We start from the raw sequence: 22,471 nt of genomic DNA, 5'->3' as shown, positions 1-22,471 counted from the left end.
GCGCTCTGCCTTTTTTTTTTTTTTTTTTTTTGCCGCCCTCTCCCATACCACACTCCCCTGTATCACTTATCCTTCTGAAGTTGTTATTAATCATTAATACAACTAGCTGGGCATAGTGGCGTGCGATGGTAGTCTTAGCCACTTGGAAGGCTGAGGTGGGAGGCTAACTTGAGGCCAGGAGTTCTAGGTTAGGTGAGCTATGATTGCACCATTTGCACTTTAGCCTGGGTGACAGAGCAAGCTCCTGTTTCAAAAATAATAATAATAATTGCTACCAATTATTAAATGCTTAATATAAGGCAAACGCTTGCTAAACACTTTATATGCTTGATTTAAGCATCAAGCCAGTTCTGTGAAGGGTACCAGCAAGTTTCCCATTTTTTAGATGAGCAGACTGAGGTTCTTCTCACTGCTTCATACTGGAAACTTGCACTTGATTCTAAGGCCCCTGCTTCTTCAAGGACTCTGCTTTGGGTTCGCTTCTACTGTCCCCGGGGTCTACCTTTGTGATGGTGGTGAGCTGCTTCCTTTCTGAATCCACTTTCAACCCTACAGTTCTCCAGAAGCTGGATGATGGGACGGAGTAAAGTCAGCTCCCCCAGCAGTGAGGGACACAGAAGCTCCATTCTCATGTACGGATCACAGAGGGGAAGCCAGGAAGAGCCAGGGGACCGAGGACTTGGGGCTGGGAGGTCATTTCAGAGGGAGAAGGGGTGACAAGCTCTGATTTCAAGTTCCAAAGCCCTAGGGCCTCCCTCTTCTCTTTCTCCCTGCATTTCTAGCTGCCTCAGCAGCTGAAGGCCCTTGGGCGGGTGTAGGAAAGGTCATTGTACCAAGAAGATAGTTGGGTAAATGCTGTACCTTTGTTGTAGGATTCTCTTGGGAGATGTCTGCATCAGTGGGGATGGCATAAAGTAACCAGAGTCAGGATGTGGGGTCTGACTCAGTGACAGAAAAAGTGGCAGTGTGTGTCTCATAGCCAAAACGGCCCTTGGACCGGGAGTCAGGAGTCTGGGGTTCTCGGTTGGCTCTGCCTCCTGGCACACTGGGTTTCTGGACCTCAGTTTTCTCCTCTATAAAACCAGGAGGTTGGCCGGGCATGGTGGCTCACACCTGTGATCCTAGATCTTTGGGAGGCTGAGGTGGGCAGATCGCTTGGACCCAGGAGTTCAAGACCAGCCTGTGTAACATGGCGAGACCCTGTCTCTATAAAAAGTACAAAAATTACCCGGGCATGGTGGTATGCACCTATAGTCCCAGCTACTTGGGAGGCTGAGGTGGGAGAATTACTTGAGCCTGGGAGGTCGAGGCTGCAGTGTGCTGTGATGGTACCACCGCACTCCAGCTTGGGAAACAGAGCGGACCCTCGAAACAAACACAAAAATGAAAAACAAGCAAATGAAGAAATAAAAAAAACCTAAGGGGTTGTAGTAGATGATCTCTAAGGTTAGTTATAATTGATGTATCGGAATATTTAGGAAAAGAGCACTGGGAATATACTAGGAACACCTGATGGAGATATCTTTATTTCCACGGCAGCTTCGTGGATATGTCTCATTGATGCTCATGGTATCACTCTCCCCATATAGGTGGGCAGGCATTGTTACCCCTATTTAATAAATGAGGAACCAACAGAGGCTTAGGAGAGGAGTTGCCTGATGTCCCATGATTGGTGGCAGAGCCAGGATCAACAGTGGGGCAGGGTGGGGGGACCTGGTCAGGCAGCGACTGGATGAGACCTGGGGTGAGAAGTAGCAGGGACCCAGTCAGGGCAGAAAATGAGGGTTAGGACTTACTTTGAGGTTTGGATTGGATCGGTAAATTCCCAAGAAAGAGGGAGACTAGGAGGCTGGCTAGTGAAGAATTGTGGAGTAAAGGGGAGGATTACTAAGGGACATGGAGTACCTATCATGTGTCAGACACTTATCTATATCTCTTGTGTCTGAACAAATCTTTGCAGGAACCCCAGGAGACAGGTTATCTCCACTCTGCAAATTGGAAAACAGACCCAGAGAGGTTCAGTTATGTATCCGAGATCACCCAGCTAAGAAGCTAAGCATTCTGAACTGGAACCCAGAGAATTTGACTCCCAAACGCTGGGTCTTTCACTGCTGTGTTCCTTTGGGAAAGGCTAGTGATGCGGGGAAGCGGCTTATTGCCCCTTGGTGTTTGGTTGGGAGTGGTCGGATGGGTGGGTTGGGGGCGCAAGGCAGCCAGATCTGAGACTCTTGCGCTTGTGACTGGACTACAAAGAGTTAAAGAACCTTGGGCCTCCTCCTCCCGCCTCCTCTGGCCTCCTCCTCCTGCTCTTCCTGTCCCGATGTTGCAACACCGCCTCACTCTTCCCCTCCCACCTCCTCTCTCCTCCTCTCTGCTTTAATTTTCTCAGAATTCTCTGGACTCAGGCTCCAGTTCTGGCCTTTGGGGTTCAAGATCACTGGAACCAGGCCGTGGTCTCTATGCCCGAGTCTCAACCCTCAACTGTCACCCCAAGGCACTTGGGACGTCCTGGACAGACCGAGTCCCGGGAAACCGCCAGCGCTGCCGCTGCCACACTGTCCTGAGCCCAAATGGGGGAGTGAGAGGCCATAGCTGTCTGGCATGGGCCTCTCCACCGTGCCTGACCTACTGCTGCCACTGGTGAGACCAGGGACAAAGGGAAGAATGGGCTGGTGGGCGAGGCACCGCCCGGCGGGCGTGGGCCCTCTGCGGGAGGGGGCCGAGCCTCTCCTGCCCGGGCCTGGTCCTGGCGCCGGCTTCAGGCCTGCAGGTCCTAACCTCAGCCACTGCCAGTGTGGGGTTCCCCATGCATCCACCGCTTGGAGTAGGGGCTGCGCTGAGGCAGGGGAATGGGAGAAGTTTGAAAGGGAGAGAGTAAAAGGAAGCCCTGAGCCCTGACAGCCGTGGAAGTTGGTGAGGGCCAAGGGAATGTGGGCAGGTGAGAGGCCCAGGGTGGGGCAGATTTGGCGGGGAAAGGAAAGGAGTGGGAGTAGGAAGGTTAGCGCTCTGAGAGTCCAGACGGTTCTGAATTCTGTCCCTCCAGTCAGCTGGCTGGCCTGCAGTGCGTTGGGCCGTGGGGAGGCAGGGCTGCCTGTGGAACCTGGCAAAGCACACCCTGTAGGGCAGGAGTTTGGCGGCTGGTGAAGTGGGGGAGTGAGTTGAGGAGTGGGGATGGGGTGGTGTGGTGGGTTTGGGATGCCTGTGGTGGGAGGTATTTGAGAATGGGCTGGGACACTGGATGGGGCAGGGCAACCCAGTGGACAGCGTCCCCAGTACCCTGGCCAAGCCCCGGTCTCTCACCTGGGGACATTCTTTACCCTTCTGCCTGCTGCTAGGCGGGTGGCCTCTGTGGGACTGAGCCTTCCCAGGGAGCTAGCCCTACCCCCACCTGGTCAGTGTCGCTGGGCCTGTCCTCCAGCTTCCCCTCCCCGCTGCTTTCCACAGAGCTAAACAACAATCCTTGGGTTTCTTATTCTATGGTTCAGTTTGGGGAAGTTGGTAGAAAGTTGTTTTCGTCACTGGAAAATGTCCCTTTCTCTGGCCTCAGCCTTGTTTCAATGTATCCTTGATCGTCCTCCACGTCTTGGCCCGGGAATCATCCTGTTCAGATGCCCTGGGCCCATCTAGTTGGGCAGATTTTCCCTGTCCTGTTGTGGCCCTGCCCTGCCCGGCCTCTGAAGGCTGCGCCTACCTTCCCTCTCTTTAGTGCCTTATACTTTTCCTCTGCCACCATTCCTTTCTTTCCAACAATCTCCCCAGACTCTCCTCAGACTTCTCAGAGCCTCTTTTTTTGAAATCTTTTCTCGCTAGTCCTCCTTCCCCTCCTCTCTGCTCCGCTCTGGTCCCACATTTCCAGCCTCAGGTCCCCAAGCGGCACGTCCCTTGTCAGGGTCTCACTCTTCTCCTTCTCCCTCCTCCTTAGTCCCACCCCCTCTTCCCTTCCTCCCGCTGTCCTTCCCCCCACGATCTCCCCCACCAGCCAGCTGCCCTGAAATCCTGCTTCTGTTTTCTGTTTGGGGGCGGCCCTGGCTCCCTCACGCACCTGCTGCACGAACAGGAGCAGCTTCTATAACCTAACCTTCCATGCCTTTGTTTCTTTATCTCCACAACGGGAGTCATAGTCATGACCTCATACTGTTGTTTTGAAGATTGAATAGACTGATACATGTTAAGTGTTCCTTTGATTTGTTAAGTGTGCACTCTGCGCTAGACACTGTGATAGGTGCTGGGATTACAGCAGAGAACGAAATCCCTGCCCACAGCTTTGACAGTCCATCAGGGGAACAGGTTGTAGCAAATAGAAAGCACTCAATAAAGTGTTTATATTGCTGTGATTAGTAGTAATTACTGGGTGGCTATCTGTGTTTGGAAAATAGAGGGTAAATGTAGCCTGAACAGGTAAAGGGAAGTGCCTGGGTCCTGGGGTGCTTCAGCCCAGGTGGGATTACGTCTCCTAAGAGACAGAAGCCTGGCCTGGAGCTGGGGGAAAGGGGAAACAAAGGGAATGCAACATCCTTCTGAATGTCTCACCATTCAATGGGCAATGCAGAGCTCACTGTGTTGGGGGTGGACGGGGGTCAGGGGGGCGGCGAGGTGAGGTAGGGGAGTAGGGAAGAATGATACAGGAGAGATGGTGGCAAAGCAAACAGGATTTTGCTGCTCTCAAAGAGCTTACAGCCTAGGAACCAAGATGGCTTACAGTGAAAAATGATGTCAGAGCAATCCAGAGGAAAATATCCACAAATGCATGGTGATGTGGTGTCCTGGAGCACCAATGGGAGGAGAAATAACTGGGGAAGGAGACGAGCCTTAGTCCACTGCCTTGCCTTGCTTAGCCGGTCTCAGCTCCTGTGCTCAGCTCCAGAAAATTCAGGAGCTTCCCCACGCTGCTTCAGTGTCCTTCACCGTGCAACTGCAGCATTCCCTGTATAGATGTCAGTGCCAACAACTAACTGACTGTCTTTGACTCAAGCGAGAGTTCTTGAGAGCACGAGCTGTGTATTATCCACCTCAGCATCCCTAGCACCCATACAGGACCTGTCACATAAACGGTACTCCTTAGCTATTTGCTGAATGAATTAAGGAACAAGAGATGGGTCCGATGGGATGGGGGAGGGAAAGCCTCATAGAAAAGTGGATGTGGAGCTGACATCTGAAGTCACTGCCTGTCAGGGTAGCTATAAAGGAGGGAGGCAGAATCGGACACTGATGTGAGGAAGGGGAGAGGAATGGAGAGATGGGATTTTGTGTTGATGGGCAGGGTGGCAGGAAATCAGACACCTTGGTGGGAGTGGAAAGACCATGTTGAGAAACACTAAGAAATATGAATGGGAAAATTAGAGGGAGTCGGGGAGAGGATGGAGGAAGAGCGTTGAATATGGTCCCAGGTGGAGGAATTCATTCATTCGTTTATTCAGAAGCTGTTCTAGGGCACACTCTGTGCCTGGACTGTGATTAGAAGTGAGGTGAGGCATCTCAGATGGGTGCCGTGGCTCATGCCTGTAATTCTAGCGCTTCAGGAGGCCGAGGCGTGAGGATTGCCTGAGTCCAGGAGTTCGAGACTAGCCTGGGCAACACAGTAAAACCTTGTCTGTACAAAAAAAGATCAGCGGGGCATGGTGGGGCGTGCTTGTCATCCCAGCATTCGGGAGACTGAGCTCAGGAGAATCGCTTGGGCCCAGGAGGTGGAGGTTGTAGTGAGCCCTGACCACACCACTACATTCCATCCTGGTGGCGAAGGTTGCAGTGAGCTATGAGTGTGCCACTGCACTTCACCCTGGGTGACAGAGTGAGACCCTGTTTTAAAAAAAAGAGAGAAGTGAGGCATCCCTGGAGGTGCCCATTCAGATCATTTCCATGACCATGGAAGTGTTTGGAGCCAGGCTCTGGAGATGGAAAGGAAGGTTCACACACTTGTGCGTGCCAGTTAAAGCTGGAATGAAGATAAAAAATGTGTAGGATGGGTGGGAGCAGAAGAGAGGCTAGAAGACAACTGCAGTAACCCAGGTGTGAGGCAACCCAGGGATGCAAAGAGGGCTGAGAGATCACAGAGGGAGGCCTTGCAAGAGGAACTGACACATGGGATGGCAGCAGGGATGGGGACAGGGCCCTGGGGAGGGAGCGTGGCAGGGTCTCAGCGTTCATCCGGGAAGTCGATGGTGTGACATTTGTCTAGGTGAGGAGATGGATGAATTCCGTTTGGGGCATGTTAAGGGCCAGGGGAATGGTCGTGTGGAAGGGTGCACCTACCAAGCTAGAGGAGAGGTGCTCCAACTTCTTTCTGCCTTTGTATCATTCGGACACACTGTGTTCACTCATCAGTGGTTCTCAAAAGGAGAGGAGCACACCAGACTCTTCAGTAAGGGTGTGTGTGCTTGTGTGTGGGGAGGTGGGGGGATGGTCTGAAAACTCTCCCCTGGAGATAAATACATTCCTACCAGGGGTGCTGTCTCCTCATCTCCGTCTTTGAGAATCACTGGCTTCCACCAGAGTGGAAGACAGATGTGTCATTAGATCGATCAGTTGATCTGTATTTATCTGCTCCCAGTCTGGAGGCCTGGTTCTGGGAGCTGAGAGGACACCAGGGGAGGATAAGACACTTTCTGACCAACACATCATTTGATCTGTCATCTTACAAGGTTCGTGGTCACTTTGGGGAGATCCTATCTGTCAACCAACATAACCATATTATGATAAGAGCCAAAAGTAGATAGGGTCAGTTCACGTGAGTTGAGCCCACAGGGGCTGTGGGTCTCAGGAGATGGGGTGGAGGAAACAGATATCATCAATGGAGGCTTCATGGGAGGGAGATGGGATCTCAGCTGGGCCCTCGGAGGAGAAGCTGCCATGACCTCCCCCAACATCTTGACATTAAATGAACAGACACATGAATGAGGGGGAAAGGAAGGCTGATTGGGTCCCTGCAAGGTGGCTGGATCAGGGTCAGACCACAAGGCCGATCTCAGCTTCGCCTCCCCACTCTGCAGCCCCAGCACAGGAAGTCACACTTTAAAGCCTTCTCTGGCGGAAATTGTGGGGGAGTTGGAGGGGTGTTGGGCCACCCCCTCAACTGTCTCTCCACAGGCACCCCAGCTTCCTGCCCTTCTGCTCCAGGCTGGAGTCTGGGCCTGAAGAGCTCACCTCCTGTTTCGGCTGTTTTGCTTCACTTATGCAACTGCTGAGGACTGGGCTCACTGGGGCCAGCTGATGCCAGCAGTGGTGCCCAGTGGTGGGGAGTCTGAGGGCCCTGGCTCCCAGGGGTCAGGAGGGCTGACCCGGAGCATTCTGGGGGCCAGGGGAAGCCTGGGAAGCAGGGCTGGTTCTTCCGTCTGGCATCCCTTCTCGCCTGCTCCCTCGTTCCTGGAAGTGGGGGTTCAGGGCTCTGGAGCCTTCCCTGTGCTGCCAGTGGTCTTGGGGAGGGGCTGTGGAGACTCAGAACTGGCCTTATTTCCTAAGGATTGTCTGGGGACCCCCTTGGGGTCCCCCTAAGGAGGAGGCCCCCAAACCCAGCACAGCTGGCCAGAACCAGCCAGGCTGTGGGAATGCAGTGAACCCAGCGGGGGAGGGCAGCCTCGGCATGCTTCCTGCTGGGACTGGGGAGTGTTGGGGGCTGGAGTTAGAGCTCACGGGACGGGACGGGTGTTGAACTGGGAGGAGGAGCTGGGGCGGGGCCTCAGCTAAAGGATGCTGAGGGGCTAGGAGGAGCCAAGTGGCCCTCAGGGAGGGGAGGGCACAGACCTGATGGGCGGAAGCCAGGGTCGAGGGAGACTTCCCTTTGGGATGGAATGGGGAGAGGGAGGCATTTTCCGGAACATGAGGGCCAAGTGGGACAAGGGTCTGTGGCCTGGCTTTTAGAAAGGGGAGGGGTTGAAAGGGGGTTGAGTGGGGATGGGAGGGAGGGACTGGGCCATAGGAAGAAGGGATTAGATGGAGTCCCTCTTGCAGGCTGGTGCCTTCTGCCTTTCTGCTGACTCATGACCCTTGAGGAGCTGGGGAAGCTGCTAGTTCCCTCTCCCCTCCCTGGATCTCCCTCCCTCTGGCCTGAGTCACTGGGGCGGAGTTGCTGGGAAAATATTTCCCTTTCCCGGATTTGATTTAACCCCCAGAGTGCTGGAAAGAGAAGGGAACATGTGGCCTGAGAAAGCCTCTCTCCCTCCCTCCCCGCAGGGAGGCTCATCCCCCACTGGCCAGAGGTCCCTGAAAAGCTCCCTTTAAGGCTGTCTGGGGTTGGCGTCCCCCAGTTCTTCGTCATGACTCTGTCTCTGCCTGTTGACTCTGCCTCAAGCTCCCTGGATGGGATTCAAAGTGCCAGTGACCTTAGGTGCTCCAACAACTTCTTCAGGGAAAGGAACCACACTTTCAGGATTGGGAAGTTCTTCCCATCACCACCCCAAACCCTTCCTGTTGCCCTGGAAGCCCCAGTCCTGTTCTCAGGGGAGGTGGCACGGCGTTGGCTGGCGTGGGCTGGGGAAGGTTGTCCTCTGAGCAGGGGTGCACACCTCCACCTGCGGGGGCTGCTGTTGTGTTTCTGCGTGTGACTTCCCATGTTTGCGGCTGAGGCTTGAACTTCCGGGCCTGCGCACCTACAGCTGCAGCATCTCCCACTGGCTGACTCAGGGTGTGACTGGCCTCCTGCTCTGAAATGTGGAGTTGGTGAGGCTGGGTGGCTGTGGGCCGCCTGGCCCTCCTTCCCTGCCCCAGGGTTTCTGTGATCTGGTGAGTCAGTTGCTCCTCAGTGTTGAACAGAGGTTGAGGACACCCTCTTATCTTTACACAAAGTGTCTCCTATAGTAAAGAAAAAAAAAAAACAAAAAACCGAAGCCCAGGGAAAACCAGAAATGAAGCTGGCAGAGATCAAAGTCCAAGTTGGAGCTAAATATTCACTCCTGGCTTTGCTTTCCTGGCACTGATGCCAGAACAGGACAAGCCATTTAGCTGCTGTGGGGTTGGCCTGAGACTGCAAAGCATACCTTCCAGAATACCATGGCGTGCAGGGGGCTCCAGGACTCCCCAGCACGCCCTCAGCTCCCACCTGACTCAAGCTGAGTCACTAGCCTTGGCTAGCTCTATTTGAGTGTCCTGTACACCTTTGCCCACTCCTCCCCCCATCTCAACTTTGTCCCCCGTCTACCCATGTGGGATCCCCAACCTTTCCCTTTTACTCTCCTCCCCATTTGTCATTGCCAACCCCGGGTGTTTGTGTAAATTTTGAGGTGGAGGGGATGGGTCAGGGAATGTGAGGGCAGGAGGCAGAGTAAGGTTTGATACAAGCATGTAAAGAAACTTCCTTCTGCTTCTGCCCACTCCCCAGGAGTGGAGCTCACAGGAACATCACTCGCCCCCACCACCAGCTGACCTTTTTAGAAATACTCCCGGGGCCGGGCGTGGTGGCTCAAGCCTGTAATCCCAGCACTTTGGGAGGCCCAGACGGGCGGATCACGAGGTCAGGAGATCGAGACCATCCTGGCTAACACGGTGAAACCCCCTCTCTACTAAAAAACCAAAAAACTAGCCGGGCGAGGTGGCGGGCACCTGTAGTCCCACCTACTTGGGAGGCTGAGGCAGGAGAATAGTGTGAACCCGGGAGGCGGAGCTTGCAGTGAGCTGAGATCCGGCCACTGCACTCCAGCCCGGGCGACAGAGCGAGACTCCGTCTCAAAAAAACAAAAAATAAAAAAAAAAAGAAGAAATACTCCCGGGATGTGCACAGATCCTCACTGTTTACCTCTGTGAATGTTCACAAAGCAATCACACGGTGAACCCAGCACCCAGAGGGAGAAACACCGCCCCAATCTTTAGGGCTGCTTGTTGGAAGAAAGGGCCATCACTGAAGTAACCTACCAATTCCCAAGCAAAAACACATCCTTTCAACGTCTGCCCTGTGTCCAGCACTGTTAGCTGCTGTGGGGGATTTCACAGTAAGGATAAAATACAGGGGTGAACTCATGCCTGTAATCCTAGCACTTTGGGAAGTCAAGGTGGGAGGATCACTTGAGCTCAGGATTTTGAGACCAGCCTGAGCAACGTAACAAGACCCTGCCTCTACTAAAAATAAAAAAAAATTAGCTGGGCATGGTGGTGCACGCCTGTAGTCCCAGCTATTCAGGAGGCTAAGGTGGGAGGACTACTTGAGTGTGGGTGGTGGAGGCTGCAGTGATTTTATCACTGCACTCCAACCTGGACAACAGAGCAAGATCTGTCTCAAAAAAAAAAAAAAAATACAGCTTAGGTCTGGGGCCTACTAGCTTTGAGTTGAGGGAACAAAAATGAACACACAGGACAACTAGAGAACAATAAGCATCAGATTGTATGATCCCAACTGTCTAAGATTCAAGGAAGAACTCTAACCTTGGTGAGTGGGTTGGCCTGCGCAGAATGTTTTACAAGGAAGGACTTGAGCTGGGGAAGTTTTATTTATTTATTTTTTTTTTTATTTTTTATTTTTTATTTTATTTATTTATTTTTTGAGACGGAGTCTTGCTCTGTCGCCTGGGCTGGAGTGCAGTGGCTGGATCTCAGCTCACTGCAACCTCCGCCTCCCAGGTTTACACCATTCTCCTGCCTCAGCCTCCCGTGTATCTGGGACTACAGGCGCCCGCCACCTCGCCCAGCTAGTTTTTTGTATTTTTTAGTAGAGACGGGGTTTCACCGTGTTAGCCAGGATGGTCTCGATCTCCTGACCTCGTGATCCGCCTGTCTCGGCCTCCCAAAGTGCTGGGATTACAGGCTTGAGCCACCGCGCCCGGCCAGAGCTGGGGAAGTTTTAGATCTGCTGCCCCTAAGCTTCCCATCCGTCCCTCTCCTGATGGTGTCTCCTCTATCTGATTCTTCCCCAGGTGCTCCTGGAGCTGTTGGTGGGAATATACCCCTCAGGGGTTATTGGACTGGTCCCTCCCCTCAGGGACAGGGAGAAGAGAGATAGTGTGTGTCCCCAAGGAAAATATATCCACCCTCAAAATAATTCCGTTTGCTGTACCAAGTGCCACAAAGGTAGGGGCAAGTGGAAACGGTGAATGCCCTCAGGTCTGGGGTGCTGCTTCTTCCTCTGCTTCTTCCAGATGTTCTTCCCTAACTTTGCTGCCTCTCCTGGACTGGGATTTTCTCCCTCCCTCCTCTCCTAGAGACTTCAGGGAATTGGCTCTGGCTGTTGTCCCTAGTATGGGGCTCCTTCCTTGAACTCTCACCTGCAGCCTAACTGCTGCTCCATTCACAGGAACCTACTTATACAATGACTGTCCAGGCCCGGGGCAGGATACGGACTGCAGGGAGTGTGAGAGCGGCTCCTTCACCGCTTCAGAGAACCACCTCAGACACTGCCTCAGCTGCTCCAAATGCCGAAAGGGTGAGTGTGCACAGGCTGGAGAGTCAGGCGGGTCTTGACCGGTGTGTGCATGCCTGTCTGTGCAGGCTGGTTGGTGTGGGCAGGAAGGTGTGTGTGGGTGGGACACTGCATGGATGTGAGTGTGTGTTACAGAGACAGACACATGCTTAGGGGAATATCAGGAAGGGGATGCAGGGACAGGAGGATGCAGAACTCATACCCCATCTTCTCCCCTCACCAGAAATGGGCCAGGTGGAGATCTCTTCTTGCACCGTGGACCGGGACACCGTGTGTGGCTGCAGGAAGAACCAGTACCGGTATTATTGGAGTGAAAACCTTTTCCAGTGCTTCAATTGCAGCCTCTGCCCCAATGGGACTGTGCACCTCTCCTGTGAGTGCAGCTCTCCTGACGCCAAGCCTTCTCCCCCCCCACAGGGGCTGGCCCCTTCCCCATGTAGCGGCATTTCCTTTCCTTCCCCCTCCCATAGTCTGTGGGTCTGACGACCAACTCCTCTCTGGCCGCCCCCACCCTGTCCCTCGTCACTTCCTCTGTCCTGTGGGGTGAGGGTGCAGGGTGCTCCTTCTTTAGCTGTGCTGCACTTCTCCCTGCAGGCCAGGAGAAACAGAATACCGTGTGCACCTGCCATGCAGGGTTCTTTCTAAGAGAAAACGAGTGTGTCTCCTGTAGTAAGTGAGTATCTCTGAGAGCTGTTGGGCACTGGATGGTGGCATGGATTGGGATGGGTGACTTTGGTGGGAGCCACTAGTGGGACAATGGATGCCAGGATGCCCCAGAGTGCTCAGGCTCCTACTGGCTGAGTGGGAGACACCTCGTGAAGACACCAGGTGGTCCTTCCCCTTGTTCTTCAAATCTTAAGGAGTCTTTGAGGATAGAAGATCATGCCCCAAGGACTTGTAGCCCTTCCAACTCAGATATGTAGATTCTTGGGCCATAGGATCTATGATAGTTCATTGATTCTAGGACATACACTCTGACAGCTCTGAAATCAAATTTCCTATAATTGATGATTCATCAAGGTTTCATTGGCAGCTTTGTGTGTGTCTGGGTAGTCATGTAAAGAAAAGTGCCTTTTATTCTTGATGGCATCTTAGGTTTGATGAAATATGGTATTTCCCCCTTAGTCTCTTTGTCTAGGCCTCCTCACTCCTGGCTCCACAGTGGCTGTTCTTGTCACTCACTTGCAAAGAATAAACTCTGAGGGCTCTCAGAGTTTGAACCCCAGCATAGCCACTTATTGGCTACGTGACCTTGGGCAAGTTTCTTAACATCTCTGAGCCTGATTTTTATTTATTTGTTTATTTTTGAGACAGGGTTTCATTCTGTCACCCAGGCTGGAGTGCAGTGGCACAACCATGGCTCAGCCTCCACCTCCAGGGCTCAAGCCATCCTCTTGCCTTAGCCTCCTGAGTAGCTGGGACTACAGGCACACACCACTACAGCCAGCTAATTTTTTACTTTTTGTAGAGACAGGGTCCTACGATGTTGCCCAGGCTAGCCTCGGACTCCTGGGCTCAAGCAATCCTCTGCCTCGGCCTCCCAAAGTGCAAGGATTACAGGCATGAGCCACCAAGCCTGGCCTGGGCCTTACCGTTCTTATATTTAAAGTAAGCATAATGACATTCATTTGGTGAATTCATGAGAACCAAAAACAAACAAACAAACAAAACCTGCAACACATCTGACACAGAGCTATTTATTTTTCATTAATCTTCATCTTTTTTTTTTTTTTTTTTTTTGAGACAGAGTCCTGCTCTGTTGCCCAGGCTGGAATGCAGTGGCACAATCTTGGCTCACTGCAACCTCTGCCTCTCAGGTTCAAGCAACTCTCCTGCCTCAGCCTCCTGAGTAGCTGGGATTACAGGCATGTGCCACCATGCCTGGCTAATTTTTGTATTTTTAGTACAGATGGAGTTTCACCAGTTTGGTCAGGCTGGTCTCAAACTCCTGGTTATCCACCCGCTTCAGCCTCCCAAAGTGCTGGGATTATAGACGTGAGCCACCGCACCTGGCTTCGTCTCTTCCTGAAAGCACTTTTTTTTTTTTTTTGAGATGGAGTCTCACTCTATCGCCCAGGCTGGAGTGCAATGGTGCGATCGCGGCTCACTGCAAGCTCCACCTCCTGGGTTCACATCATTATCCTGCCTCAGCCTCCCGAGAAGCTGGGATTACAGGTGCCTGCTACCATGCCCAGCTAATTTTTTTTGTATTTTTAGTAGAGACGGGGTTTCACCGTGTTAGCCAGGATGGTCTCGATCTCCTGATGGTCTCAATCTCCTGACCTTGTGATCCACCCGCCTGGGCCCCCCGAAGTACTGGGATTATAGACGTGAGCCACTACACCTGGCTTCGTTTCTTCCTGAAAGCACTTTTATACTATTCTGTGTGGTTCTCACCATGAGCTTGAGAGGTGGGCTAAAGTGCCTCTCCCTGCTTTCAGCTTCCTGCTGGGAACTCATTCTCTCAAGTTCCTTCCAGCACCACCCCATAGAGTTCTCATCACTCCACACTGTCCAGTGACAACTCCCAATGTGGAAGTTCTGCTAGTTCTACAGCGTGCTCTCTGGCTGCCCCAGTAACATGTATTTTTAAATTTTTCATATGCATGTTTGACTCCCCCTCCCCAAAGTCAGGGATTGTAACTAGCAGTGTCATTTAAGAAAAAGCCCTTTAACCTCTCTTTGTGAAAGGATTCTTATCAGCAAAACAGCGATGAAACAGCAATCCCATAACAGCGAGCTAGTTACCTTCTCAAGCACTTATTAAATGAGGTATAATCATTTTGCTTAATCCTCAATCCTGAGAGGTGGGTGATCCCTGTGGTGATGAGGAAACCGAGGCTTGGGGGTTAATGGCTTGCCTAGATTCACACTGCTAGCCACGGAATGGACTGGAATTTGCACCCTGACCCTGACTGCTTCTCACATTTTCTCCACAACCTTTTCAAGATCCCTGCCAATTCTAAAATTAAATGATTCTATGATTAACTGTGTTTCATTCTTCTGCATCAGTTCCCAAAACAAATTATATCAAGAGACAGCAAAAATATTTGTAAAGAAAGGATGTCCAACAATCTGTGTTGCTGTTTTTCTGTGTTCCTCCAATGGTAGGGCTGCTATTCACCAGTGCCGTCTCTTCTTTTAGCTGTAAGAAAACCCTGGAGTGCACCAAATTGTGCCTACCCCAGACTGAGAATGTTAAGGGCACTGAGGACTCAGGTGAGGAGAAGTGACCATGCTCCCCTGCCCTCTCCCTCTCCTTGCCCCCACCCATCCATCTATCCCTGTGGCCCCCCTCTGCCCTCTCCTCTGACCAACACCTGCTTTGTCTCCAGGCACCACAGTGCTGTTGCCCCTGGTCATCTTCTTTGGTCTTTGCCTTTTATCCCTCCTCTTCATTGGTTTAATGTATCGCTACCAACGGTGGAAGTCCAAGCTCTACTCCATTGGTGAGTGGGGCCTTTGGGAGGGAGGTGGAGCTGGTGGGGGTGAGGGAGGATGTGGGTGGGTGCGATGGACACATGTGGAGGGAGGTGAGGAATGTCCCCTCAGTTCACACTGCTGCGGACTCTGGGTAGAAGGTGGCCCTGGATGGCTGGGGAGAGGTTGAGCTGCATCAGTAGCTCTCTCGTCCCTGGGGCCACATAGGCCCTGAGGCGTGTCACCACAAGTCCCCACTGCCAGCTGAGTCTAGGGTGCCAGGGCTGAGAGAGGAAGTGAAATTTATGATGCTTTCTTTCTTTTTTCTCAGTTTGTGGGAAATCAACACCTGAAAAAGAGGTGAGATGAAATCAGAGAGCTACTCCCAGATGTCCCTGACCGTTCCTCATAATTGCCTAATACTCAGATCCCCTGGAATCATCCTACACCTCCCGGAGGGTCGCCTCATTCCCTCTAAGTCCCAGCCCCTATCCAGAATAAAGAGGGCCGGGGTTGTTTTTTGCTCCCCTACTAATGCTGCGCCACCTTCTCTCTTTCAGGGGGAGCTTGAAGGAACTACTACTAAGCCCCTGGCCCCAACCCCAAACTTCAGTCCCACTCCAGGCTTCACCCCCACCCTGGGCTTCAGTCCCATGCCCAGTTCCACCTTCACCTCCAGCTCCACCTATACCCCCGGTGACTGTCCCAACTTCGCGGCTTCCCGCAGAGAGATGGCACCACCCTACGTGGGGGCTGACCCCATCCTTGCAACAGCCCTCGCCTCTGCCCCCATCCCCACTCCCCTTCAGAAGTGGGAGGACAGCGCCCACAAGCCACAGAGCCTAGACAGTGAGTTTCTCCTGCCGCGGGAGACTGGGGGGAGGAGGCTGGGGGAGGGCCAGGTGAGCGCGGGCGGCCTCCCAGAGGGGACCAGGAGAAGGGGAGGGCGCAGGATGCGGGGCGGGGCCTGGGGTTGCCGCCCCAGGCTCACCGGCCTACGTCCCCGCAGCTGATGACCCCGCGACGCTGTACGCCGTGGTGGAGAACGTGCCCCCGTTGCGCTGGAAGGAATTCGTGCGGCGCCTAGGGCTGAGCGACCACGAGATCGATCGGCTGGAGCTGCAGAACGGGCGCTGCCTGCGCGAGGCGCAATACAGCATGCTGGCGACCTGGAGGCGGCGCACGCCGCGGCGCGAGGCCACGCTGGAGCTGCTGGGCCGCGTGCTCCGCGACATGGACCTGCTGGGCTGCCTGGAGGACATCGAGGAGGCGCTGTGCGGCCCTGCCGCCCTCCCGCCTGGGCCCGGTCTTCTCAGATGAGGCTGCGCCCCTGCGGGCAGCTCTAAGGACGGTCCTGCAAGATCCCCTTCCAACCCCACTTTTTTCTGGAGAGGAGGGGTCCTGGAGGGGCAAACGGGCTAGCAGCCGCCTACTTGGTGCTACCCTCTAGATGTACATAGCTTTTCTCAGCTGCATGCGCGCCGCCGACAGCACTGCGCGCGCGGAGAGAGGAGCGCCGTGGGCTCAAGAGCTTGAGTGGGTGGTTGCGAGGATGAGGGACGCTATGCCTCATGCCCGTTTTGGGTGTCCTCACCAGCAAGGCTGCTCAGGGGCCCCTGGTTCGTCCCTGAGCCTTTTTCACAGTACATAAGCAGTTTTTGTTTGTTTTTTGTTTTTTTTGTTGTTGTTGTTTTTTAAAATCAATCATGTTACACTAATAGAAACTTGGCAGTCCTATGCCCTCTGCCTGGACAAGCACAAAGCAAGCTGAACTGTCCCAAGGCAGGGGCGAGCACGGAACAATGGGGCCTTCAGCTGGAGCTGTGGACTTTTGTAAATACACTAAAACTTCTGAAATTAAAGCTCTGCTCTTAAAGAGAGTGGTTTGTCAGGATGGGAGGCGGGGGCAGAGGCCCAGATCCTGAGGGGTGAGATGGGAAAAGCCGTGCACTAGGGCCAGGCAGCCCACCACGATCACGCCAACTGACAGAGGAGTAGCAGGTTCTTGTTCCGCCCACCCTCATCTGTTGCCCAAGCTGGAGTGCGCTCACTGCAGCCTACTACCCTTGGGCTCATGGGGTCCTCCCACCTCAGCCTCTGGACACAGGTGTACCACCACACCTGGGTAATTTTTTAAAAAATTTTTTATAAAGACAGGGTTTCCCTATATTGCCCAGGCTGTTCTGGAACTCCTGGGCTCAAGGGATCCTCCCACCTCAGCCTCCCAAAGTGCTGGGATTACGGGCAGGCATGCCCCGCCAGGGCAGTCATTTTTATGCACAACTTTCTGTGGGGCTTAGGTGCACCTGTGATACATCAATTTACAGTTCTTGATCCCCAAAGTCCTCAGAGCCGGAGGCAGGGTGCCTGGGCCAGGCTTCCTTTGGGAAATGTGGTCCTTGAGGTAGAGTCACGGATGCCGGAGGGTGACCAGCACTACTGGGGAGAGATCTCCTCTGGGAGAGATGCATGCCAAAGGTCCTCTGCCTTCCTCACACCTCTCTGAAAAGACAGGAGGGGGTGTTAGGCGACAGTCAGTGGCAATGGGTGAGAGTCGGGTGAAGAGAGGCGGAGAGCCCTTCTTGCCTCCGCCCCTGCTCCTGCACTGCCCTCTTTCTATACTGCATCCCCCGCCCCATACAGACATCCCTGTCTGCCCCCTCCCAGGCCAGCTTCCCTCCAGCACTTACGATGTGGACAGAGGGGTGTCCAGATGAATGATGTGGGGTCCCCGCATCCTCTGCAGCTGGGCCCGAGTCAGCTTCCGTGGCCTGCTGTCCCGGGGCTCCGCGGCACCCTCAATCCTTTGGCTGGCCAGCTCCTCCCGGATCTCTCTGAGCATGTCCTCAGCCCGCATTGGGTGCAGGGATGCGTGGCCAGCTCTCAGGAACAGAGGCCCCTCTTCTTCCTCCTCCCCTGAGGACTCCCAGGGGCTTTCCCCAGCAGAGTCAGCATGGGCTGGGGAGGAGGGAAGCTGGCCCCGAAGCTGGGCCCTGTGCAGTGTTTCCACCACCACATTCCCTCGCACCGAGGCCCCATCTTCTTCCTCAGACCAGGTCGGTGGGTCTCCCTGGGGAAGACTGGCTCCTTTTAGGATTCCTTCTGGCAGTTCGGGGGCGCTTCGGCGTTGAGGAGCTTGGGGGTTGGGAGGCTGGGGACGCAGAGGGACGTCCCGGAGGTCCAGGGTGGAGAAGGTGAGGCGAGGGTCCCGCCGAAGGGCTCTTTGGCGTAGACGGCTCAGCGGGGAGCGGGAGCCCGTGGGGGTGCCTGGGATCAAAGTGCCGTAGCCAGAGTCTGAGGTATCATCTGGCACAAAGGGAGCATCTTCATCTGTGTCTTCTGTCACCACCAGGTGGGGGATAATGGTCGAGAACTCAGGAGTCCTACAATTAATGGCAGAGTCAGATGCATAGGGGTCAAGTTCAAGTCCAGGGAGTTTCCCTTGATCACTACATCCAGAAACGGCCCCTCCTCCAAACTTATTTTGGTATCACCTTTCCATCGCACTGTGATTGTTTTTCTCATCTGGCTGGCTAGATTTTAAGCTCCTAAGAGAGTACGGGCTGCCTCTAAACTCTTTCATCCATAGCACCTGGTCCAGGATGTTGTATTGAGTGGGTGGTCAGGTTTTTGCTGAGTGGTTCCTGAACTTACTTGATATTATCCTCAATGATCGATTCTTCTTTTCTCCTTAAGCTGCTGCCAAGCAGTGGTGCTATCCTAGATGGACCTCTCACACTCGGGGGTTTGGCAGCTCTGATGTTCTGCAAATCCACACCTACCTTCATTATCGAGCCTGCTCCTCTGAGGACGCTCCTGTGTGCCTCTAGGCTGGCTAACTCTGTAGGCTGTCTGTGCCCTACCCCCCACCCCCGACCCAACACTGCTGATACCGACCTTCCCTACCCTGCCCTATAGCCTGCGTTCCTCTATCTATTCCCAGTTCCACCAAAAGTGTACAGTGATGCCATTTCTCAGCCTTATGGCTTCCTCCTCTTCCCCTCCCTGTCTGTGGCCCCCTACTCAGGGAGACCTTGTAGTCCATGTGAGCCTTACCTCCCCTCTGCGCTGCTCTGAGAGCCCTCCAGGGAAGGCGTGGGGGGCCTGGTGTTGGGGGACTCCCTGTCCTGGTCCCGATAGAGGGCCAGGAGCTCCCTCTTCTGTTGAACGTACTCCTCTGCCTTCAGTTTCTGTAGGGTGATCTGGGACAGGACACTTTCATTATTAAGAGCTCTCATTTATTGAGCACTTGTTGTTTGCCAGGCACCCTGCTAAGTGCATTACATATATTACCTTATTTTATTTTATTTTATTATTTTTTGAGATGGAGTCTTACTCTGTCACCCAGACTAAAGTGCAGTGGCATGATCTTGGCTCACTGCAACCTCCACCTCCCGGGTTCAGGCGATTCTCCTGCCTCAGCCTCCTGAGTAGCTGGGATTACAGGCGCCTGCCACCATGCCCGGCTAATTTTTGTATTTTTGGTAGAGGCGGGGTTTCACCATCTTGGCCAGGCTGGTCTCAAACTCCTGACCTTGTGATCCACCCCACTTGGCCTCCCAAAGTGCTGGGATTACAGGCGTGAGCCACCGCACCCGGCCTACATTACCTTATTTAATCTTTACAAAAACCCCATGAACCAGATATTTTTACCCCTACCTTACTACTGAGACATGGAGACTTTAAGGTTAAGTAACTGCCCAAGGGGGTACTTCTTACAGTAAGAAAGTGGGGTGGTGCTGGGATTTGGTTGGCAGCAAACTCTGGAGCTAGTACTGGGGGTGAGTGGGGTGAACAGAATGGCCCTTTTCCTACCTGTACAGGTCTTCCTGCTTCTCATGTCCCATTGGCAGACCCGTTATCAGGTCTGCCCCCTCCTTCAGGAAGCCCTCCCTGGTTGGTGGTGATGGTGGAATAAGTGTTCTGAATTGGTACTGGTTGCTCCTTCAAGAGCGTCCCTCTCCTACCACCTGGGCCTCTGCCCTGAAGCTGGGAGGAGCAGGAGGGCAGAACATGGGCAGAGGTGGGCTTTGTCCTGGGCTGAGGTCTCTGCTGTCCTTCAGAGGGAGGAAAGTTCCTAGAAGGCTGAGGAGAGGAGGCATTATATTGTCTGTCTTCCTCCCCTACTCGGCGATCTCATACAGGTACTATCAGAATGAAATGGCGCCATCTGAGAAAAAATTTTCAAAGCACCTTTGCACATGTGGTCATTTGATACCCACCATTGCCCTGTGGTGTGGAGAACATGAATCCTAGCCCATTTTACAGATAAGAAACCTAGACCTAGAGAGGTGAAGTGACTTGCCCAAGGTCCCACAGGTACGGAGAAGCAGAGCTGGGACAGGGCCTTGCTCTTTGAGTCCTAGTTTCGTCAATGCAACACGTTCAAGGACAGCCTTGAAAGGTAAAGAGTTAGGAAAGGTCGGTTGTTAGCTTGGGGAGGGGGAGAGGGAGGGGGAAGGAGAGGGAAGAGAAGGTGGTAGAGCTGAGGTTGGAGGCGGAGGCAAGCCTTGGCAAAAGGGAGGTACCGGTGGCTGCCGTGGGCAGCACTAATGTCAGCACTTGTTGGTATGGCCATATCATTGTTAAATATTGAAGTCTTCTGTGCCAGTAAGGAAATGGCTGCTGCCTGGGTCTCATTCACTTCCCCCACCCCCATGATCTGGCAACTAGGGGGAGAACATCTGGCACAGCAAAGGACCTCTGGTGCACGCTCCCTTCTGATTGGCTGATGCCCATGCTGTACTAATTGTGAAATATTTCCAGTATCTCCCCAGTTTGAAGTATATGAGCCAGCAATTCCTGGGCACCTAGACTTTCCCAAAGCCTCTCCAGAAACCCTGGGGGCAGCTGGGTCAGGACAAGAGATGAAATGGATGAACAGGGATAGGAAAATGACATCAGGCTTGTATTTCCAATTCTGCTTTTTCTGGCTCTGCAGTCACTTAGTCCCAAGGGTGACAGCAGTCTCCTAAGATGTGGTCTGTTGGCCAGAGCAGGGGAGGGTGCCTGGGAGCAGGAAACCTGCCAGGGCTAGAACCTGGGGCAGGACTCCTTCTTTCCCAGGCCTCATCTCCCAACTCCATGTGAAGTGAGGGAAGGAGTGAGAGAAGGGAGGGTGGAGGCGCTGGGCCGACCTGCTTGTCCTGTTGGGTGCCCTTTTGCCCCACAGGACCAAATTCAGGTTTGTGTTTGGGGTGCCAGGGGAGGGACGTTATGTGAAAGAAAAGAACTGGAAGGAAGCAGAGTTTCTGTAAGGGACATCCAATGCCAGCATCTCTGCTAAACTTGCCCCTTGCCCGACCCCAGGAAGAGGCTGGAGGCCGGGGTCGGGGGAAGCCATGAGCACGGGGCAGGGGTTGGGGAAATGGGAGGGATGAGGATGGGCCTCTTTGAGGTGCCTCCCAGTGAACCCAAAGCCTCTCCAGCAACCCTGGGAGGATTTTCTCGGCTTGGATAAGAGGAGAGACACAGAGAGGGCAGAGGGGAGGACGGGAAAGGAAAAGGAAATTGGTGCTTGAGCCAGAATGTGACACCCCTACAAAACTGAGAAGAGGAAGGGAGGGCCCCCAGCAGGATTCTTCTTCCTTTGTCCCCGTGGAGAGGAAATGCCTCCTTTCCCTGCTGTCTCTGGGGTGGCTCCTAGATTCACCCACTCTCCTCCCAGAACTCCCCAGTGCTGGACTAAAACCGAGCTTTGAAAGGTGCCCACTGACTTCCTGGGCAACAGATGCGGATGCGTTTCCCCAGTCAGCAGCAGGCCCTACCCAGGCCCAAAGACCACCCCTTTCTCCTAATGACGACAATGGCAAACATTTATGGAGTTCCCATACAGTGCTGGGCCTTGTGCCTGGCCACTTGCGGACTGTCTGTCCTGCGTGCACTGCATTTCCCCAAGAGGTGAAGTAACTCCCTGACAGCTGCTCTGGCCTCTCCTTCAGACCCTGGCTCTTAGCTTCGGCTGTCTCCTTCGGTCTCCCTGCTTTCATTTCTTGGTCGCCATCTCTGACAACTCTTTCTGTTCCTGTCACTGTTCCTTTTCCTCTTCTCAGTCCCTGGGCATTCCCCAAGATTCAGTCTCTTCTCCCTGGAGAAGCTTACTTTCTCTGAAAGCGTGAGTCATCACAGCTAGACCCGCTAGGAATACATCTGCAAGTCAACATTTCTGCCAGGGCGAGAAAACAATAGTCTGACCCCTGGGGATTGCTCCATGAAAAGGACCAACAGAGACTCTACTGCCCTCTTCAGTTTATAAAGACTGATGGTTCCAGAGAGGATTCCCTAAGAATTTGGTGTAAGACAATAGCAGGAAAAGTAATTTCAAAGTTTCAGTTTTGTTTGTTTTGCTAAGGAAGGCCAGGGAGCCTTGGTGCGTATCTTGGTTATAGATCTTTACAGATCTTTCCTGTTAGCCTGGAGTGAGGCTACCAGGGGGCTGAGTTGTGTTGCTTAGTAAAATACCGGTAATTTTTAGTAGCCCTGGGGGTTCTAAAGGGAGGAGGTGAGGGTCTGGCTGTTGTTCTGTGACTAAAAACCAAAAAAAGAGGAGAAAGTTCTGAAGGTGGCAAAGAAAAAAGGTAGCCTGGCACTCACTGCCACCCCCACTGGTTGTCCTGGGGAATTGGGGCTTTAGGAACACTGATGCCACTAGCTTCTGCTTTTGTCCTTGGGCTCCCCTTGAGCCTCTAGCCTTCAGGAAAATTATTTATTTAT

The 22,471-nt window shown here is 53.4% G+C and overlaps 2 protein-coding genes across 3 annotated transcripts in view; one reads left to right on the top strand and one right to left on the bottom strand.

Annotated features, from left to right (window-relative positions):
- Positions 1-2,308: 2,308 nt before the first annotated feature.
- TNFRSF1A (TNF receptor superfamily member 1A) lies at positions 2,309-16,634 on the top strand. Of its 2 annotated transcripts, XM_007967329.3 has the most exons (10): positions 2,309-2,640; positions 10,836-10,989; positions 11,213-11,341; positions 11,562-11,711; positions 11,933-12,011; positions 14,484-14,557; positions 14,674-14,787; positions 15,090-15,118; positions 15,319-15,607; positions 15,768-16,634. In XM_007967329.3, the coding sequence occupies exons 1-10, from the start codon at positions 2,602-2,604 to the stop codon at positions 16,076-16,078; spliced, it is 1,368 nt and encodes a 455-aa protein (XP_007965520.1). In that variant the 5' UTR covers positions 2,309-2,601; the 3' UTR covers positions 16,079-16,634. The 2 variants fall into 2 exon arrangements, with proteins under 2 accessions (XP_007965520.1, XP_072876517.1); XM_073020416.1 differs by lacking the exons at positions 2,309-2,640; positions 10,836-10,989; positions 11,213-11,341; positions 11,562-11,711; positions 11,933-12,011 and adding an exon at positions 13,097-13,203.
- The window catches only part of PLEKHG6 (pleckstrin homology and RhoGEF domain containing G6), an 18,325-nt gene continuing 12,007 nt past the window's right edge, over positions 16,154-22,471 (bottom strand). Inside the window, exons 14-16 of the mRNA XM_007967327.3 lie at positions 18,815-18,960; positions 17,449-18,141; positions 16,154-17,260 (exon numbers count right to left, since the gene is read on the bottom strand). Of these exons, the coding sequence (XP_007965518.3) occupies positions 17,251-17,260; positions 17,449-18,141; positions 18,815-18,960 (849 nt within the window). The 3' untranslated portion in view covers positions 16,154-17,250. The remainder of the gene's footprint in view (positions 17,261-17,448; positions 18,142-18,814; positions 18,961-22,471) is intronic.

The sequence above is a fragment of the Chlorocebus sabaeus genome, chromosome 11, assembly GCF_047675955.1.
Source record: "Chlorocebus sabaeus isolate Y175 chromosome 11, mChlSab1.0.hap1, whole genome shotgun sequence".
NCBI classification, from domain to species: Eukaryota; Metazoa; Chordata; class Mammalia; order Primates; family Cercopithecidae; genus Chlorocebus; species Chlorocebus sabaeus.
This window is presented reverse-complemented; position numbering and strand designations above follow the sequence as displayed.

Coding starts and splice junctions, on each gene's coding strand:
- TNFRSF1A (XM_007967329.3), top strand. CDS start 2,602: ATGGGCCTCTCCACCGTGCCTGACCTACTGCTGCCACTG. Junction 14,558..14,673: donor TAAGGGCACTGAGGACTCAG/GTGAGGAGAAGT, acceptor CTTTGTCTCCAG/GCACCACAGTGCTGTTGCCC. Junction 15,119..15,318: donor AATCAACACCTGAAAAAGAG/GTGAGATGAAAT, acceptor TCTCTCTTTCAG/GGGGAGCTTGAAGGAACTAC.